This window comes from Solea senegalensis, linkage group LG21 (assembly GCF_019176455.1).
Source record: "Solea senegalensis isolate Sse05_10M linkage group LG21, IFAPA_SoseM_1, whole genome shotgun sequence".
Classification (NCBI taxonomy): Eukaryota; Metazoa; Chordata; class Actinopteri; order Pleuronectiformes; family Soleidae; genus Solea; species Solea senegalensis.
Window position 1 is genome coordinate 18,432,268 of NC_058040.1, and position 21,494 is coordinate 18,453,761.

The 21,494-nt window shown below is 38.9% G+C and overlaps 1 protein-coding gene across 1 annotated transcript in view; it reads left to right on the forward strand.

The window, feature by feature from the left end:
* Positions 1 to 416: 416 nt before the first annotated feature.
* LOC122758384 (ephrin-A5-like) overlaps positions 417 to 21,494 on the forward strand; it is an 86,699-nt gene continuing 65,621 nt past the window's right edge. Inside the window, exon 1 of the mRNA XM_044012536.1 lies at positions 417 to 1,223. Within this exon, the coding sequence (XP_043868471.1) occupies positions 1,096 to 1,223 (128 nt within the window). The 5' untranslated portion in view covers positions 417 to 1,095. The remainder of the gene's footprint in view (positions 1,224 to 21,494) is intronic.

Here is a 21,494-nt window from a genome sequence, read left to right on the forward strand (position 1 = left end):
AAAACTGTCCACTGTAAGAAATCTCTCTCTCTCACACACACACACACACACTGGAGGAAAATTGGAGATTAAATGTTGATTTTTGTGATTTTAAAATGATCTGTCAAACACATCTGAAAACAGCAGTGAATAATTTCACAGGATTTAACTGTGAAATTATTCACTGTTAAACCTTTTAATAACTTTTCATTAAAATGTTTCTTACTTTTAATCTCAGAATTCTTATTTGTAATCTCAGACTTCTTCCTTTTATCTAACAGTTCTTATTTTTAATCTCAGAATTCTAGGTTTAATCTGCGACTTCTTACTTTTCTTCTTACGTGTTTTTAACCAAAGACAGCCATTTTTTACAGTGTGCTCCGTCTGACACACACACACACACACACAGAGGGAGAGAGCGCATGGCCGCAGCTCCACCACAGTGACTCTCTCTCTCTCTGGTTCTTCTCTCTCACTGACGCCTCGCGCTCGGTTCAGTCGCCGCTCACGAGACATTTTCTCGCGGAGGTTTTTTGAGCGTTTTTACGCGCAGCAGCAGCAGCAGCAGCAGCAGAAGCGGGAAACGGGCGCAGTAGACTGTGCGCGCGCTATTGTTGTTGTTTATTTCGCTGTTTGTTTGCAGCAGAATCATCAGCAGCAGAATCATCAGCAGCAGTTGCTGTATTTCCACTTTTCCCGAGCCGGAGCTGCTGATTCGCGCTGTAAGCAGCGGAGACCCGGAGCTCCTGACCCGGACTGTGGCTGCTCTTCTCCCCGCAGCTGTGGAACATTTGTTCAGCCTCAGTTTTCTCCTGTTCCTGATTTTTTTTTATTTTTTTTTTCCCTTTTGCTTCCTCGCATCATCTCATCTGTGGGAAACTGAGTTGGAGAAAGTGTCCTCGCGCTGCGTGGACGGGACTTAAACCGTGGGAATCAAAAACTGTGGATTTTCACTCCAAAAACTCTGGAGATTTAAGAGTTTTTGAGCAAAAAGGAAATATTTAATCACGCAGAAGTTCCACGGGAGGAGCAGGGAAGAACACCTGTGCGGGAGTAAAGTGAGCAGACGTCGTTACGTTGTTACTGTAACACGGAAAACAACGTTCGCTTTGAAAAATGCCGCAGATGGAAATGATCTTCATCCTCCTCTTCCTCCTCGTTGGTGTGTGCGTGTTCGCTCAGGACCCGGCGTCCAAGGTGGTGTCCGACCGGTACGCCGTCTTCTGGAACCGGACCAACCCCAAGTAAGTGTCCCCTGTCTCCCGCGTGAGTGTGTCTGAGTCCCGCTGCTGCTGCACCGGGAGTCCCCGGGGCCTCGGCCGGGACTGTGCCCGGGTTTGGTGGCTCTGTGAGCGGCTGCAGAGGCTGCGTGTGTCCGCTATGAGTGGAACATGTGCTGGGATTAAAAAAAACAACAACCGTTAATCAGAAAAAGCCAAACAGAGACGTTTTCATAGGAAAAAAAAGCCACATTTTCTACTTTTATCAGACTCTTTTTCCTCTTTTTGAAAGAACTGCTCAGTGAATTCATCTTCGCAGTGAAGCGTGCAGCGTAAATCACTGCGAGTGACAGTGGAACAAGTGTTATTAGTCCTTTAATGAGCCATTTTTCTTCTTTTCTTGTCTCCATTTGTGCGGCTCTGAAACAAGAAAATGCTCAACGAACCTTGAAAAAAACGACTTAAATTGAGAATAAGTGATTAAAGTTCATTGAATGACGTTAATTCAGAATAAACTAAGCAAGTTGTATTCGTACAACTCAGTAAATTGAGTTTTAAATAACTTAATTTAGGTTTCAGCATTTTTTAGATTTCTTCAGCGTAAACTGCCTGGTTAGTTAGTTTATTAGTTAGGTCGTTAGTTCATTAGTTAGTCTCAGTTCAAGTCCTGTGACAGTGACAGTGAAATAAGTGTTGTTAGTCCTTTAATGAGCAACAAAATGTTGCTCCATAATCTGTTTTACAAATCATACACAGATCACCAGGAAAATATTTTTCTTCTGCACTGAAAATGGTTGAAAAACCTTTTAAAAAATGACTTTAATTTGCAGATTTAAATGAATTAAGTTAATTCAGAATAATCTAAGCAAGTTGTCTTTTGTATAACTTGGTACATTCAGCTTTAAATAACTTAATTTAGGTGTTTAAATTGAAGTATTTTTTCAAGTTTGCCAACTATTAGATTTTTAAGGTAGTTTAGTTATATATTTAGTTAGTCTCCATTTTAGTCCTTTAATGACCACATTTTCTTAAAAATTAAACACAATTCACTGGGAAAATAGTTTTCTGCTACACCGAAACAAGAAAATGGTTGAAAAACCTTTAAAAAAACGACTTTAATTGGCAAAACTCAACTGGATTAAGTTAATTCGGGATACATTTAGCAAGTTATCTTTGTATAACTTTGTACATTTAGATTGAATTAACTTAATTTAGTTGTTACCAATTTGAACTTGTCAAATATTTAAATATTTTTCCAGTGTTAACGACTGAGTTAGGTAGAAATCTGTCTGAAAATTAAATATAGAAAATAGTTTTCTGCTGCAACGAAACAAAAAATGGTAGAAAAACCTTTAAAAAAACAAATTTAATTGACAAACCCTGTATGAATGAAGAATAAATGTGTGTAGTTTAGTAAATTACAGTGGGTTAATTTAAGTATTTTTTAAAAGTTGGTCAACTATATTATTTTTTTTATCATTCTCTTAATGACGGTTGGTAGTTAGTGACTGGTTAGTGAGTTAGTGTGCTGCTGTTGGATTTAAAAAAACTGCTGAGTCGCAGTTTCAGGCCGCTGCCATGGATTAGAGGTGACGGGGCATATTTTTTGGTGCCAAACTCATGCAGCAGTGGCAGTTTAGAGACGTCTGCTGCCAAAGTTCTGTCGACGTGATGTAGTTTATTACATGTCAGTGACACACGGCTTTACCGTCAACTGCTGATAAAGTCTCTCTCTCTGTGTTTGAGTTTAAATAAAAAACAAAAAGAAAAACTTTGGGCCGCTGCCTGCGTCTAATTATGACAAGGTTTTTCCTCCCAAGAAAGTTTCTTTGGAAATAATCCCGGAGTGAGATTGTTCTGACGTGACATTATACGCCTGCTAAACTCCCTCCTGACTCCTGACTGTGTCGCTTCAACCTCCCTTTGTCAAAAAAAATACCATGGATAGTTTCCAGTTTGGAATATTCCCAAAAGTTCCCAATCCCATGGACAGTTTCTGGGAATTTACCGTGAATTTTCCGCCCTTTGTAACCCTAGTCATGATTGATATAGTTGCAGTTAAAGTTCACCATCGTCCTTGTCCCGTACACTAGGTGGCAGTATGTCAGCTTCTCTGTATTAAATGTGTCACGACCCGATCTGGACCAGAAACCTGATTTGTTTTCTAAAGTGCAAAATGCGGCTAACTCACTGTCAAACAAATGTGTGACCATTTCAGATGTTTTAGCTAAAAGAATGTCCTATATTTTGTTGCGTAACTTTCCAACGGTTCTGTTGTCAGGCTTCAAACTTGGCAGATGACTTACGGAGAGTTTGGATAAGAAATGCGTGAGATATCGTTAGCATTGCGACAAATGTGACGCTAAATGAGTCGGTTACGCCCCCTTGTTGGGGGATAGAGCTATTCTGTCCATTTTGTGAACTCAGTAATTTCACTTACTTACTTTATTGAGGTGTTTAAAGAGTTTGCAACTACAACTACCTGTTTATCTCCTTAAAATATAAACAAGAACAGGCAACTAGTTCTTTTAAAATAGGTGGTTTCTATAACAGGTGGTAACTACAACTGTGTTACTGTCGCGGTAACAAGAAATAGTCGTACTTTCTTACATGTGAAATTGGGTGTGTTCTTCAGGTCGGTTAGTGACGAGGTGGTTCCTGGTTTAGCTCGTGGCTACTTGGTACCAAGTCGAGCGCCATTTTGTGTCTTTCCACCTCCCATTAACTTGGAAATGTTGAATTCTTGAAGCTGACACAGTGTAAAGTCTGTGTTTTCTAACAAGATTCTTCTGTCATTTTCTGGTCAAAGCTTGTGTTTGTGAAACTGCAGAACATAGTTTGGGTCTCAGGAGCAATCATTTTGGAAACGGTGGCTGAGTTTGTCTTTCAACTGGAAGTTTGAGGGTTTGATTCCTTACATGTCGGCGTTTCCTTGGGCAAGACACTTAATCCCAAGGTGCTCTATCACTGAACAGGCAAAAACTGTCAGATTATTCACCATTGAATTGTTGTTTTTGCGGGATGACGTCTTTTCAGGAAGAGTGAGCAGAGTTTATCATCATCATTTGCTCAGGGATGAGAAACTGGTTTGTTGGTTGCTAACGGTGACACTGCGGTTCACACACACACACACACACTGTGGAACTGTCAGAATGTTTTGATGACACAAATGCAAATGTTGTGGTGTGGACATCAAAGTTAGTTCCTGCTCCACAGACAGACAGACAGAGAGAGAGACAGACAGACTTTTCTGTCCACAGGTTGTTGTTGTCCCTCTGTCTCTGTCACATAAAACACACTTAAATCGCAGGTTTCTCACCACAGTGAAAGTGTTTACTCAGCGTTCACTCTCAGATCAAAAGTGTGACTCAACAAATTCATGACGTAAGCTCCGATCAACATTAGTCAGAAACACAACACACCTCATTTTTGACTCAGCCATGCTAATGCCTGTGTAATTTCTGCCACAACACTTGCCATTAGCATAGCTGTTAGCCTTGAATGTATTTCTTTATATAACAACAATAATCAGTATTTTTAATCTCACAAATAAGCGACTAAAGATGTAAAATAACTAGTTTAAATGCTCCACTGTGCTGTTGTTGTTGTTTTCTTCTTGCTAAGCTACGATGCTACGTTGTGTGCACAGGTAGAAACAACTGTAGGTATTGTTAACCTGCTAATTTAATTGTTTGAGAGGTTTGAAATTAGCGTGAATTCTGAGCTTGATAATCGACAAAAAAAGGTAGAATTAAGACCAGAACAACAAAAACAGTTAGTGCTTTCTTTTACTTTGATTTCTCTTTCAATTGGTGTCAAAAATTGGATTAAACTAAACTGAGGGACGTCCCCAAGTATGCTAACGGCTGGAAGATGGTGTTTTTGTAGGAATCTGCGAAAGTAAAAGATGAAGCCGATAAAAATCTGTGTGGATTAAGTGGTAAATGTTGAATCAATGATCAATAAAGTTGTAGTCGAATTAGCTGCCTGCAAATATCCTGTCATGATTATCTTACGTTAAGTTGTGATTCACGATATTATTGCGCTCATTTTCAAAATATTCCTTCATATACTTTTACACGTTTTACACAATTTAAGAAAATACTTACCTTACCAAAAAAGTGTTAAAAAACAATGTTTCGTCACCAAAAAAAAAACATGATTCTAATGATCCTAGCTAGCAACCAAACCCAAAATTTCATCTGTCGGAGAATCATTGCAGATCGATTGGTAAATGTTTAAATCAATGATCAATAAAGTCCTCATCATCATGATATCCTCATCCTGTCATGATTAGCTTAACTTGTGCTGTTGTTTGTCCCAAAAAAGGCGTTTCATGTTAAAGAAAAAAAAAAAAAAACTTACTTTACCAAAAACACACATTTTCGTGTTTTGTTTAAAAAGCCTTGTTGGCGATGGAACCCAAGTTCTTACCAAAAAAGTGTTCACACTGCAGAAAACCCAGATTAAATCCAGGTTTACATGTGTTTCTGGACCAGTAGGAATGTGGCATTGGACTTCAAGTTTAGTTTTCTCAGTCGTCCTCCTCCTCCTCGTCGTTGTCCTCCATGTCTAAGTGTCCCCTCCCCCGTCCTCCCTCCTCCCACGCTGGTGCAGACAATAAGGAGGCACTCAGAGTTTCAGCAGCGGCCGACGCTCAGCGTGTCTCCGGCTCTTGTGAGAGATCCACACATGCTGAGGTCACACACTTGGTGGAAACCAGGCGAGTCGCGGGTTAAGCAGCACAAGAGGGGACCGTTGTCAGGGTCAAAACCGGGGCAGTACCGCCAGCCGCGGGGGCCCCGGCGGCAGTGGCCCCCGGCCCCCGGCCTGCAGCGGCTTTGTCTCTGCAGAATAAATGAGTAACTCTAAATGACTGTCTTCTTTTCTCATTCATGACTTTAATCTAAACCTGACCCGGGCTCTCTAATGTAACACAGGGTCGTGCTTAAAGGCCCGGGGATGGGGCCCTTCCCCCGCCTCCCCCCACCCGTCCCTGACCCTCAGCAGAACCTAACAGTATTCCATACAAATGCCGGATCCCTACTGTTTAATGTAACCATACTCGGGATTGGAGTCCTGGGAACCTGCTGTGGTGCAGTCCCAACTTCCAGATGAGCTTTCTCTAACTCCTCCCCCTCCTCCCCCTCCTCCTCCTCCACTCTTTTTACCTTCGCTGCATGTTACTGTATATTTGAGCAAAGTGGAGAAAAAGACCCGCAGTTCCAGAGCAGCGGTTCATACTCAGCCATTCATGAAATCCTCTACAGGAGCCGCGGAATTGAAAAGGGAAGTGAATCGTGAAAAATGGAAATGCGATGACATTTTCATGTTTTCTTATTGTTGGTGGAAAAAAAAACATAAACGGGCGCAGCAGAGAAAGACTTTCGTGTGTAATTTAGATAAATGTGCTTCGGTGTCTGATGAGGCTCAGGCGAGCCGGACTCTGGGGACACGGAGACGGAATCCACAGCCCGGAGGACCAACTCTGTCTCTGCTTCTCGTAGAAGCGACTTAATGAAATTAAATGAAACTCCAGAATCAGGAATTTTGACTTGTTGACACAGTTGATGTAATTCCTCCCCACGGCTGTTTTTATTTTAATGCCCAGTACCTGCAGAAATAATCTGAGATAATTGTTCTGTTAAGAGCGTTTGCACGGTCGTCGTGTGCTTGTGCGTCAGCTGAGCTCACGTTCACGCAGCTCTCCCAACGTCTGGGACTGATCCTGGTTTGGACATAATGTTGGAAATATGGAGATGATTCACAGAGAAAAAAAAAACCTGGAGCAAATGCGGGAAAAACAAGAAAAAAGGAAGAAAAAAACGGGAGCATTTTCTCGACTCCTTTTCCTTCGTGGACTCATGTGGTTTGTAGCACAGGCTCAGTGATGGAGAGAGTAATGTGTAGCATCCGCACGCTTCGATCCGACGCACTTGTATTTATACAACACTGAATCACAACACATGCTGACTCTGCGAGTGTCACCGCGGGACAGATTCACAGAGGGAAAAACAAAATATCACAAAGTCGTACTGCGTCAAATCGCGATCCGTCACTGCTGCGACTTTTATCAGCGCCACTTTCCGATAAAACAGATCAAATTAGGGCTGCGACAATCGATCAATAGACTGGTTTGAGAGTTTTTTTAGATGCTGTGATATTAGCTACATTATGCTAACTAAAGTTATTGTGATCATTGTAAAAATATGCGTCTATGAACTGCGTATATGTTTCCAGATTCTTATGTTGCTGTTAATCTTAGCTAATATTAAGCTAAGTAAAAATAAGATGAAGAAAATCAATTTTTTTTTATTTATTTATTTTATTTTATTTTTTTCCAAAAAAGTATTCAGCACGTTCACACTGGTTAGTGTTTGTTAATGTAGGATAATGTTAATGCTAATGTTAACATTACAGGCTCCCCCTTGTGGTACGTCACAATAAAACACTAGCACTAAGAACTTTTTTTTTTACTTAACTCAGATTCTTGTGCCTTAAAAGAAACTTTTAGTAAATGAATTCACTGTTTCCGAACTTAATCCAAACACAGCTATAAGACATTAGATTGATCCCATATGTCAGTGTTGGTTGCTAGAATGGATCTATATGACACTTCTGGCTGTAACATACAATATTATTCAGTATTGTTCATATAAAACAGTACAGTAGAGCTATTTTTTTAACATTTGGCTTTGAAAAATAACCAAAAATGTGAAAACTGATGATCAGTTGTGGTAAGTTTATCAAACCTCTGTAGATGACATTCAAAGAAGTGTTTTTTTAAAGTCATGAACTGCTTTTCAAATGCTGCTTTTGATCCAAATGAAGGATTTTAACATACGTACAGTCCTCTCAGTGTGTTCAACCAGAAACGTGTCGACCTTTGTCATCGAAGTAGCTTTTGGAGACAAAATGACCTTCAGAGCGTCATTAACAGCTTTTATTAATCATCGTATAGTGTGGTATAGCTGCAGCTCACAAAACCCCAGCGTCGAACAGTGTTTTGTAAGAAAAGTGGCATGAAATCAAAATGTGGAAAACAAAAGCCGCGGCCTCTCGCGGTGGAAAAGTCATGTAAGAAAAATGAGCCACAGATGTTCCTCGTCAGCTCCAGAAACCAAACGACGGGCTAAAGTGTAAGAGCGGGGTATTTACCGCTGCTCTGACAAGGGCGGCTATTAGTGAATTTCCTGCTCAGCAGCTCTTTAGCTGCTTCATTAAAACCCGCCCGGGTCCATATGGTCCCGCGCGCAGGCGTCGCCGAGGCCCGAGGTGTTTATTTGTTGCCGATAGGTGGGATCAGCGGAGAGATCGGGGGCCTGAGTTCTGTCCTTAATCTCCCGAGCTGTTTGTGTCTCCGACGCCATGGAAACTGATACCCCTCCTCATCAAAGACGCTCATTGGGTGGGAGCGGCGACGTGACAGCTGGAGAGAGAAGGGATCCCAGTGTTCAGGGAGAAGACCGTCACCCCAGGGCTTTCCCTTAAATCCCTGATAATTCTCCTCCAGAGCTTCAGCCCCGGCAGATGCAACACATTTCTCTGTGAGACAATCAAACTTCCCTCCCTTCTAAGTGCAGTTGTTGACTTTAAAGACGTCTCCGACGGTCCAGATTAACGCCGGAAAGGTCACCGAGATAAAGTCTTTCAATAATTACCCCCCATAAATGGAAGTTGAAGAAACAGAAAAGTGTTTAAGCACAGAAATACTTCACATATCTGGGGTAAAAACATTTAAAGTGATCACATATGTCCAACCTCCAACTGTGTTTCTGCGACGTTGCCCAGTCCTAATCCAGATTATCTTTCCCCTCGCTGTTCCTGCACAAACTTGGTGAAACAACATTCCCACTTGTCTGTCCCATACTTCAAGACGACTGCGTCAGATGTTAGAGAAAGGAAAACATAAAATCAGATACGATCTAAAAACCCCTTAAATATCACTTAAATACTTCACTAAACACAGGCTGCTGAGAAAGATTTGCACCGCTAACCTCATGTGACCATAAAGTGAGCGAGGAATGCACATGTGTCTGCAACTCTGCAGCGAGTCATGTGACCTGTGACTAGAGCTGTCCTTTCAAAATAATAATAATGATAATGATTCAAACCTGGATCACCAGACCAATTATGATCAAATAACAGCTGCAACATCTGTCAAAATAACTACAATGTGATTTTTATTGTAGCTCTATACTTCACTGTCTTTTAATAGATCTTTTAGTTAAACCAAATGTTCAAATTTAAAAATACTGAGCTCTGTCCAAAGTTATTAAAAAGTAAAGTTCAGTGTATAAAGTTGTTTAAATGAGTGATTATAAACAAATTCTGCGTCATTTAGCAACTATTATATTCATCACCATGTGTTTTAATGCTGCTGATCGATCTTTTAAATGAACCAAATGTTTGAAATTATAAAAAATACTGAGCTCTGTTTGAAGTTGTTAAAAGGTTCAGGTTAGCTAACAGCACTCAAGACTGGCAGCTATGCTAACAGCTGGAAGATGAATGTGCAACTTAGCGCTATGTTGTAAACGAGACAGAAATCTAAACGTAAAAATCAACAAAACAACAGAAAAACTAACAAACCCGAGTTTAAGTTTTCACTGAGATGCTAAAATGAATCATTTCTGTCAAATCTGAGTCATTTAGCAACTGCGATAATTGTTCACGTGTCTTTTAATGCAGGTCCACTTCAGTCTGTCTTTCAGTCGATCTTTTAATTGAACAAAATGTTTGAAATTAAAAAATACCGAGCTCTGTTTGAAGTTGTTAAAAGGCTCAGGTTAGCTAACAGCTATGCTAACAGCCAGTAGCAACGATGCAGAGTCGATTAAACACAACTGAAGTGGTGAAGGAAACCAGTTTAAACCCAGGATGAAACTGGTTTGTGACCAGTGTGAATGGAAAAGAGAGGAAAACAACAACAATAACAAGATGCAGGCAGTAAAAAGCTAATCTCACGCACTCATCTGTGTGTCTGTCGGCGGAGCAGGAAGTGGCTTTGATGTGAGCAGCACAACATTTGCATTTGTATCATTTCAAACATCCTGACCAGAGGGAACGTGATGTAACTGCACTCATTGACTCTAAAGACTCTCAATGATCTTTTTCCCTCATTCTCGGGTTATTTTTGGTTTGGGGTCAGGGGCTCCGTGACTCGCGCACACGTCTCCTCGCGGCAGAATAACCTCCGCTATTTGCTTTTCTTACACCGCTCTCTTTTTAATCTCCACTTAAAGAAACAATACACCTTTTTTTGTGAGCTGATGTTGTGATATTTTCCCAGTGGCATTGTGAGTTTCCCCAGTCCTCATTGTTCACCGTGTTTACCCTCGCTGTCCCCTCTGGGCCCTCTCCCCCGGCTCCCTGCTGCTCGGTTCCGCTTGGATTAAAAAACGGACACAAAAAGGCAACTGCGTCCAAATATTGACTGGGTCCCAGGACTGCGGTCCTCTCCCAGCGCCCGGCGCAGACCGCTTGAAAGGCCGCTATTGTTCCGCTCGTACTCAGCGGCCCGTAGCCAGCTCTGAGGAGACGGGCGAGGTGGTTTTTGGAGAGTGTGCATATGTTATCTGACGTGGAGCGGGCGGATTGTAGCGGGAGGGGCGAGCAGAGAGTGAAACTCTTCCGTATCAAAGGCCAGAGGCCACGGCAGAGGAACAGTGTCCAGGTCGTGGAAGTCCCAGGGTGAGGTCAGGACCGGTGTTTCCACCCTGGAGGACGTGTCAATCTCAGAGATCAGCATCAAAGAGACGGACGAGTGAAGGTGGTTTCCTGCATCAGGAACAGGAACCATCAAACACCTCGTTACTGAAGTTTACCTTCCAGTTTACCACAAAGTGCACAAACATTAAGAGTCTCCCTTCAACATTTCACTCGTAGGATGGACGGATACTGATACTGTGATTAAATACTTTAGCTACCGTTAGGATACATAATTTAAGTTTATTGAGCCAAAATATAGTTATTTTTGTCAGCTAGCTTACTGCTAACTATCTATATAACACAACAAACATGCTAGCTGGCTAAATTTACTCGTATTTGGGCTCAACAAACTCTATCTATACATAAGTTAGTTTAAAGTTATCTATCTGCTAGTCAGCTAACAAAAAAAATAGCCGACAAAATTTACCAGCTTGAAGTTAGCTAAAGCTACAAATAGTTCATTTTGTCGGCTAGCTTACTACTAGCTAGCTATCTAACACAAAAAAACATACTAGCTGGCTAAATATACTCTATACATAAGTTAGCTCAGTATCCACCTGTCTGTCTGTCTGTCTGTCTATCTAGATAACCCTAACCCATCTGCATACAATAAAATGAGATGTTTAAGGAGATATAAACAACTTTAAACAAGAGGAAGAATTTATTTACAGTAAAATAAACTGTAAAATATTACAATAAAGTGTAAGAATGTGTCACAGCTATACGAGGAATTAAATAGAAATACAAGACAATAAACTGATTTAGCTCAACATCCAAATATATGCTAACAACCTCAGCAGAACCAACAATGTGTCGAGCGAGTTTGCAGTTTTATCGTTAAGTTAAGAGTTAATACGGTTTATAACGGGACATAAATGAGCTAACCGGTCGACAGTGATGAATATTTACACGGCTGAAATCTGCCGTTTGTGCAGAAATGTAAAGGTGCAGGGATTTGTTGTATCGCGTTACACGTCCAGGGTTTTCAGAGGTGTCGTAAAGATTTATCACAGCTTTTCCAACAAATCCTCGCCACGGCGACGCTGAACAAGCCCGTTTGAGACGTTGCGGTGATTTGTTTGGTCCATAAAATGTTGAAAAATGTTGTTGTTTCCCAAACCTTCAAAACGATAATGTTCTCAAACGTCTCGTGTTTGGTCCACAAAGCAAAAATAATTTCTTTGTTTTGTGGAGCAAATAAACCGGACATTATTCACATTTAAGAAGCTGAAAAATCACAGATATCATCGCCGCGTCCGTCACTGAAGGTTCTGAATCCTCTGAACCTTCAGGACAACCAGGACGTGTCTCTGTAGTCAGTTGTCTGTCAGTTGTCGTCCTGTGGGGACGCCCGTCATCTGTGACCCCGCCTGCAGAGACAGGTCGCCCCCCCATCGCTCGTCTACACTGTGACTAACAAGGCGTCGTCCTCGGGCTGCCGCGCTGTGATTGACAGGAGCTATAGTGATGAGATGTTACTAATAAGTGTCTCAGCTTTATTGGTTTAAGGCTTTTTCAGGTCTGGATGTGCAGCGAACGCGCCGCGGCTACAAACACAAGTGGCTTTTCTTCTGCTCGTCGTACAAGAATTTACACATTTTTAACCCTTAATGTCTGGTTTTCTTGAGTGAAGGTGAAGAATTCAGGATAAACAGCTACTACAATTGTCCAATTTATCATGCGTCTTTCTGGTGACTAGTACTAGTTCTTTTGATACCAGCTAAGGTTTACACACATATAAAGTCTTTGTTTTGCTAGTTGTTCCTCTATTGTTGCAAAAAATAAAATTTTTCTTGAAGTTCTGGAACAAAAGCGATCGGTCCAGATGAACGCAACCATTTTTGTAGCAGAAAAATTGTAAATTGTTGCCTTAGAATGAAGAATAAACTAAAGTTTTTCCAGGATAAACCACTTTTTCCATGATTTATCATCAGTGTCTTACAGCAAAAGGGACATTGTAATTAAGTCTATTAGAACAAAGGTAAACAATGATAATCTGCCTCCTTCTTTTGCTAGTTGTACAAGAATGAACATTTGAAGCCTTTAATTTGACAATTTTAGTTCTTAAATATCTGATTTTCTTGACTTCTGTGACGTCAGCTCTTAGATTTCTTTGTTTTTGTCTTTTTAGACTAAATAAAAGGATTGTACAACAAAGTCCGTCAATATTATTTAGCTCCACATGATGAAATAATACATATTCTGGAATCAAAATAATGCATTTTCCTCAGATCTATCAACTATCTCACTTATTTGCTGCACTGGGGGAGACTTTTGTTTTGAAAAACGGGGAGTGATTATATATCATGCTAATTTTAATCTGGAAACTGTTCACAGACCTCCTGGAAGTTCACCACAGTCTCACGTGAGAACCACGTATGTTTTTAAATCAAAGTTAGTAAATTGCTGCATTAGAATCAGAAAATGCGGCAGTTTTATTTTATTTATAGATGACAATTAGAGCTGTAATAGTGATTTTTACGACACATATTTCATCACAACAAATAAGAACTCATTTTACATTATCATGTCGGAATTTCCCAGTTTTGGGATCAGTAAAGTACATAGATATTACATGTTTATTTTGTAAAAATGCTAAAAGGTGAAATTTTCAGCTCTAATCACAATAAAACCAACTCAGTTCACAGTTTTTTCAGAACACAGCGACATAAACGTTGACTTCTTGTGTGAAATGACTGAATGACACGACTTGAGTTGAGGTCAGATTGTGCGTTTGATCCGTCAGTGGATTAAACTCTGGGAGTCTCACTCCACTGCACCGAGGTTCACTTTTCTGCTGTTTTAATCTCAGTGAACTTTTCCTTTTCCTTTCTCTTCCTCTGTGTGTGTGTGTGTGTGTTGTTAACTGTGAGTGGTGAAATGGCATCCCCTGTGTCTTTGTAGGCACCGGTGAGGGTATTAGCAGAGAGGCTCTGAGGGGCTTAAGAGGTCAGCCCTCCCTTTGTGTGGAGACACAAAACACTTCCTGTGGGACCCTTCACCCCACTCTGTTCTTCCCCTTCAGAAAAGCCAGAGTCTGCCTGACCATTCACATTAATCAGCCTCGGCTCCTAATGACCACGGTAAAGCTGCTGAAAAGTGCTTCCAAAAATGCTCCTAAAGAGCCACTAAGCTGCTCACAGTCTGAACCAAACATCACACGGCGGCGGCGGCGGGGACCGAGCGTTTGTGCCGAGCCGTCATCTGCTGCTCCTCACGTTCAGATGTTAAAGAGTGGAACTTTAAGAACTCTAAAATCCACTCTCTGATACCGATATTAGTCATTTTAGAGCATTTATGAAGTACTCGGGCTGAAAATGCAGCATTTTATTTTTACACTACATTTTATTTATCGCTGACGTACAGCACTTTGTTTCTTTGTTTTTAAAGTGCTTTATGAATAAAGTTGGATATATAATTCTCCAGCTGTTTCACTAATATTCTTCTCCCATAAAGAAGACATAAAAAGTCCAAACATGACTCAGAGTAAAACATGCGATAAATAGGATTTTTGGGTTGTATCGGATTTCACATTTTTATCGAAAATCTTTTCCGAAAATGACAGATTATATATATTATTATATAATTGCCCTATTATATATATATGTATATACATATATATATATAGTAGGGCAATTACTTTGTCAAGTATTTTGATAATCGATTAATAATTAAAATATCAGTATATCTAACGATTAATTCTCTCGCCAGTTGATTCAATTTAATTGATTAAAACCATTTTTTTTTGCTCCACATAAGAAAGAAAATTATTAAAAATGAATTTATTTTTGGTTTGCGGATGAAACAAAACATTTGAGAACGTCATCATTTCCAGGTTTGCTCACATGACATTTGCATCGACTAATGGAGCAAATAATCAAAGCATTGTGTGTCTGTGTGTGTATATATATGTATACAACAGTGTCATCAGCGTATACTGTAACTGTGCAGCTGGAGAAACTCTATATTTTCTGGTTTCTTTGCTCGGTATGAAAATATAAAAAATAATTAAAAACGGAATAATTTCATTTTCTGTACAAAACAAGACATTTTTTCAGTTGCAACAAACTTATTTTCATCAGCGATAAATCTGGCAATTACTTTCTCGATTAATCGACTCGTTTGGTCCAAAAAATATCAGAAAATGTTGAAAATTGTTTTTCTAAAACTGGAGATGGAGTTAGTTGGAGATGTAACATTATTTAGAGTCAAATTAATCAATCCATTTAGCATTTGACCAAATAATAACTCAAGGAAACAATCAAGAGGTTTGTGGATTAGAGTCAGGATGATGATATTTTGCTGTATCGATGTCATTTAGCAGCGTTTACCGAAGCAAATTCTGTCTTTTCTTCAGAAATGTGAGAAAAAGAACCAGAATAAAGTGAAATTATAGTTAAAGAGTGAATAATTCTCTGTGAGTGAATCATTAAAGTGAGTAAGAACTGTGACCTGCAGCTGACCGTCCTGTCACACACGCGATAACAACACACTTTGTTTGTCTTTTCGTCGTCCAGACAAAATGGAGCTAATGAGGAATTTGGCGTCAACATATCCTTAGATAAGAAGTGAATGTGATCAGTTTGACAGTCTGAGTAAATGTAACTGGACGTCTGAGTTCGTCCTCATCACAGACTCATTTACTGATTTTTAAAACTGTTTTCATTTGTTTTCTTGGACCAAAGCTGACGCGTGAGAGCATGACTTTGTCCACTTGTGTGTGTGTGTGTGTGATAAAATCGTCCCCCGGGCGTCCTCTTGTGCAAAAGTCTTCGTCATTAGTCGTGTTGTTTCAGCTAAAGCTCTAACGATCGCGCCGTGTAATTATGACTCAATCACTTTATTGGGACGCGTCCAGAAAACATGGGGGGAACGTTTACGGACGTTTAAAAAAAAACAAGGAAAAGCAGCGTGTACAGTTTAAAGCTGCAGTACGCAACAATGACAGACGTGACATAAAAAGTGCATTCATCTTTATTTACAACAAAACAAACGTAAAAATGTAATGCAAAGCGACAGAAAGCGTAATATTTACGTTACGTTTTGCATAATATTTAATTTGTAATACATTTCCTCTCCTGTGACTCTTTCAAAATAAAAGTCTCGCCTCTCCTAAGACCCTATTTTTCCCTTGTGTGCTGTCCGACAACTGCTTTGCTATTGGCCAGAAATTTGAAGTGGGCGGGGCTGACGTGGTCATTCCCTCATGAGGAGTTCTGCACTTGAGTTTTGTCAAGGAAGTTTGAAATATTCTGACCAAACTGACTTTGTTCTTGCGGAGAATTTACAGTCCTTTAATGTGAAGGCGGGAAATTGAAATCTGTATTTTTAGTGACAAAAGTCGTTAAGCTGTTGCTCCCAAAATCTGCAACAAGCACGATCATCACCCTGATTATGAGTCGGATTGGTTGTAGGTCTCCAATCCAATTGCGTACAGAGACATTTTGATCTACGTCCGTTGGTCACACCCTTTTCTGACATGGTACAAGTATTTACTCTGCATTCTATTTGTAGTCGGAACTCAGAATTGCCTAGTTCAGGGGCTGTTCAACAAGATGGCTGCCGCCACACAAACACGACTTGTTTTTGTCATATTTGATTGACAGTAAATCAGTCGTAGACGTGACACTGTTGAACATTTCAACCCCAGAACCCGTTACTCCACTGTTAGTGTGAGCAACATTACGCGTAGAGGTCGACACCAACTGGTATTGCTAACAGTAGCTAACCTGGGACGTGTTTGTGTTGTAAATGGAACGCAGCGTTAGCGTTAATATCATGATATCGCTAAGTTTTTCTTAAACTGGAGCAGAACCATACAGGAAATGATGTCACTGCAAATATCTGCTGTGAAAAAGGTTTATTGAAGACATACTTTAGCGTTAGCATTAGCATACACGGGTTGTATGAGTTAAACTCGTCGTCACAGGATTATAATCTAAACGTCAACGATCATGATGTTTGTCAAATATCAGAAGTTATTAATCTGTGATTGACGAGTGGCCGTCGCTGTCAATGTTGTCGTTGTTGTCGTCGTCGTCGTTGTTGTCGTCGTCGTTGTCATTGTCGCTGTGAACTCGCTGTGACTTTGCGAGACCTTTCCTCCGTGCGTCGCTCGTCTCCGCCGGGACTCAAAAGTGTTTCCTCTCCTGCCGTGGTTGTTTTTTTTTTCCAACACTTCCTCCTGCGGCCGCTTTGGGACGGATGAAATATTAAAATGTCTGTTTGTGATCTCACGATAGAAGTCTGGACCAGAGCTTCACACGCAACCAGGAGAGAAAACCAGGTCAGGACTTTAATGGACCAGGGGCCACAATTTCCTGATGAACGAGTGAGATTATGTCGTTTTTCACTCTTTTATCAGGATCATTAAAGTGAAATCTCCAAAACTTCTCTTTTTCCACTGGTGTGTGTGTGTGTGTTTGCGTGTGTGTGCGTGTGTGTGTGTATGGACTCCATTTTGTGTCATGGATTTGTGTAGGTTACGAATCGTGTGACTTTCTTCAGATTTTAATCTTCCTGATCTGATTCTGCTGTCGACTTTTTTACGTCTGATTTTCCAAGTAAACCCGGGATTAAATTAATTATGTTATTTCATTTTCAGATTAAATGCACGTCATCTTATTTTTTTCCTCCGCTGTGTTGACCTTTGACCTTGTGTGAAGACGCACACTTGATTTTATATAATAATAATAAAAATGTATATTTTTCTTAATATTTTTCATAAAAATCAGGCAAAGTCAGGAATTGTGCATCGTTATTAACAAATGTGTCAAATCTATTATGAAAATGTCTGAAAAGAAAAGAAATTCACGTTTTTGCAGTTTGACTTAATAATTAAAAGAAGTTTCTTTGATTTTTCAGCTTCTTAAATGTGAATATTTCTCTATAATAACAAATAAAACCATTAAAAACTGAATCATTCTTGGTTTGTGGACAAAATCAAGTCATAGTTTCAACGTTTTCAGACGTATTTTATGAACTAAACGACTCATTTATTTGACGTTAATTGGGAAAATAATTGACAGATTGATGGATTAGTAAAAGATAATTGTTCAGTGCAGCTGTTAAATTACTTCCTAATCCAATTACTTCTCTGTCAAATCACTTCAGAGGAAAGAACTCGCACGGTTTCATGGAAGAGTTTTTATATCTGTGGAAAAACATGAACATTCATTTGAATGCAATAATTTGTCCGTGTAAGATTCTGATGAATCAGGACATTTGGACATGTTGTTTAAAATGAATATTTGTTGTTTTTACACTGCTTGAAATTTAACATAACTGCATTTATTTACATGCCTAACAGAGTTCTTCACTCATTTGATTAAATCAGAAATGAAAACCGTTTTTTTAATCTACTTTTTAGATATTTTTCCTTATTTGGAGGCTGTTCTGTGCTAAATATGAAACTGTAGTTGCTGGAAAAAGCTAGAAAAAGTATGTTTAGCAAAGGTGTATGAACAATATTTATATCCTCATTAGAAATTTTTGGTGAGATTTTAGTAATAAAAGTTGAGAAAATTAGAGTTAAAATTGTTTTTATTTGTAGTAATTCGTAGTTTTTTGTTATTTTTTTGTTTTATCAAAAGTTAAAAACCTCAATAATCACACGTGTTGCGATAATTCTCATTTCCTGAATCAGATTTCACGACTTTGTCAACCGAAACTCGAGAAAATGGAGACGCAAATCTGTTTGGAGTGTCAGATTTTTACAATAAACAACTTTACATTTTACACAAACGCATTAATAATCACGTGTCACGAGTCAGTGTGAAGAAATATTTGCAAAAACAACAACATTCATTTTGTCAGTTTTGTCCACAAATGTGAGCTAAAAATCTGGATTAAGTCAAATCTGTGACTTCAAACTCTTTTAAATTCAATAATCTAAAATAGTGTAGTTAAAAATAGTTAAAAATAAAATGGTCAGTTTAACGTGTTTATCTTTGACGTCGGGAACTTTCGTGTCCAGACTTTGACCCACTAACACTTGTTTGTTTACGACGCGTGCCGTCGATGCGCGGGAACGCGTGACGCGGCGCGCGCCGTCCTCCTCCTCATGGTCGTGGTGGTGGTGGTGGTGGTGATGTGTGGCCTCCATCAGGGCCTGGAGTTATTCTAGTGCATAATTGATGGGAGGAGTTAGAAAAGCAGAAGTAATGCGATGAGAGGGTGCAGCGGAGCGGAGCCGGGGATCGCGTGCGTGGGGCAGCAAACATTGCAGGGGACGAGAGGGAGGGCATCTGGAGTAACAGGTCCCAGAGCTGCAGCTGACACGGAATATGTGGCCGTGGTGGATCAGGGCCAATCACGACACGGTACGGCGTGGAGGGGAGGGGGCGGGGCCTCCACCAATGAGGTGGCGTGGCTTGAGTGGAGTACTACACCACCGAGAAGCAGGCCAGAGACTCTGACTCTGTTTCTGCTTCAGATTTTATTGTTTTTGTTGAATCTTATATTTACACTGTAAAAAAATGTGGTTGTTTTAACGTTAACATCAAATTCACGCGTGTTTTTACAGTAAATCACTGTGATATTATAATTTGATCATAAATGATGCTGTAACTGATAATTTCAGCTTTTCTTGCCATAGTTTTTCATTTTCATTTTGATGTAATTTGATTGAATTTAAACATTTTAAAGTATATAAAAAAATTATGTAAATGTTTTCTGGGAAATATAAAATATGAATTCCATATTACATCAACATCCAGACACGAGACAAGAGATTTAGAAAATCATCATATTGCAAGATTATTTGTACGTTATTTGTACATTAATTGAGTTGGATGATGTGCTGATCTGTAGTGACTCCAGAGTTTGATATTTTTGATATTTAGTCCATTATTTTCCACATTTTTCATATTCAATATTTATTAAGTAAGTATTTGTTGATTAAAAATGTGTGAGATTGATGTAAAATTCTACAAGAAACTCTAAAACCTCCAGATGCCATTTTAGATTTAAGGCTGTGAATGTATTTAAAGTATGCAGTGCACATTTTTAACTTAATTTTCTTTTATTTTAGAGCAGATTTTACTCTTTACAAAGTATTTTTTACTGCACTGTGAGAAGCACAAACCTGTGAAAATTAAACTTTCATGAGAAACGGCATTTATCCTGCGATAAAGCCAAAACATATTCACAGTATATGACAAATCTCAGTCCTAATGTCACATATTACTGTGATTTAGACATATTTTACTGTAAAAACACAGAATTTTACTCTAAAAACACAGTCATTAGTGTCGCTCAGTATATTATGGTGATTTATTTGTGTTTTTCTTGTAATATTTCCTTAAGAAATCCAGTGTTTTACCGTAACTTTCCAGTAATTATATCACACAGTAAATACTTCGTAAAATCACACGTAAAAAACGTCTCATTATGTTGTAAAAAACGCAGTAAAACACAAAAATACAGTTCTATATTAGTTAATGATCACAGTTAAAAAAGAGAATAATTGAGATAATTCACAGTTACGACCAAGGTTGTAAATGTGTGTGTGTGTCTGAGGACAGTCAGTCTGTCTTTCTGTCTTTGTCCTCGCCGCAGTGAGTTGTTGCTGTTGTCGTCTTGTGACAGAGTGAATATCACACCTAGACGAGCGGCTACAAAGAGAAGCTAATGGTCCAACAAGGCGTCTTTGTCTGTGGGACAAAAGAGGACAAGGTCACAGATAACCTGTCCCGTCCTGTCCCGCCCTGTCCTCCACAGAGACACAGTGTTCAGTAAAGTTAAAAAAATAATGCATATCATATTTAATAATCTGAGAAATTCAATAATATGGAAAATTTAAAAAATAAAATGTTTACATATATATAAGTAAAATGATATAAAATAATGCTTAACAAAATACAATATTTTTCTTTTAATTGACAAAACTATAGTTAGTCAACATTAACCATTAAGAATAAGAGAATAAAATGTCAGATTTCTACTGAAACGATGTGCCTTATGTGCAAATATTTCACTTTTTGACAAAAATACAATTTTTTTAAAAATGAAATTTAAGAAAATTGGCGAAACAAACACTTTTTGACTTTAACTCTTATTTATCAAACTAAGTTTTAGTTTGATTTTCTCTGCATTTTTGATCATAATTATTAAAAATTGAACAGAAAAGGTGCAGATTTAATTTTGCCGCAGTTGCATCTGTGTGTGTGTGTGTGTGTGCGCACGTCTCTCAGAATCCTCTATACCGAGACTTTTGTCGATTAAAGATCATAAAATGCGGCTCGTAAAGAAGTTTTATTTGTTTCCTGAGTGTTTTCTTCAATTCATGACAGATTTCTGTTTCTGTGTTTGCACGACATTTTAAAAACTTCATCAAAGTCAGCCGTCAAAAGTTCACCTGAGAATTTTTATTTTAGTTGATTTTATTTTTTTAATTTACGTCATTTTAACCACAGTTTGTGTGAGATTAAAATCAAATTTGAGTTTTTTTTGTTTACAGTATAATATCTGTATCAGTAAATATAAATAAATCCTCCTTAAGTACATTTTTAGTCAATATTATATAGATTATATATATATATACTGAAATTATTGTTTAACACACTTTATATATATTGTTAAATT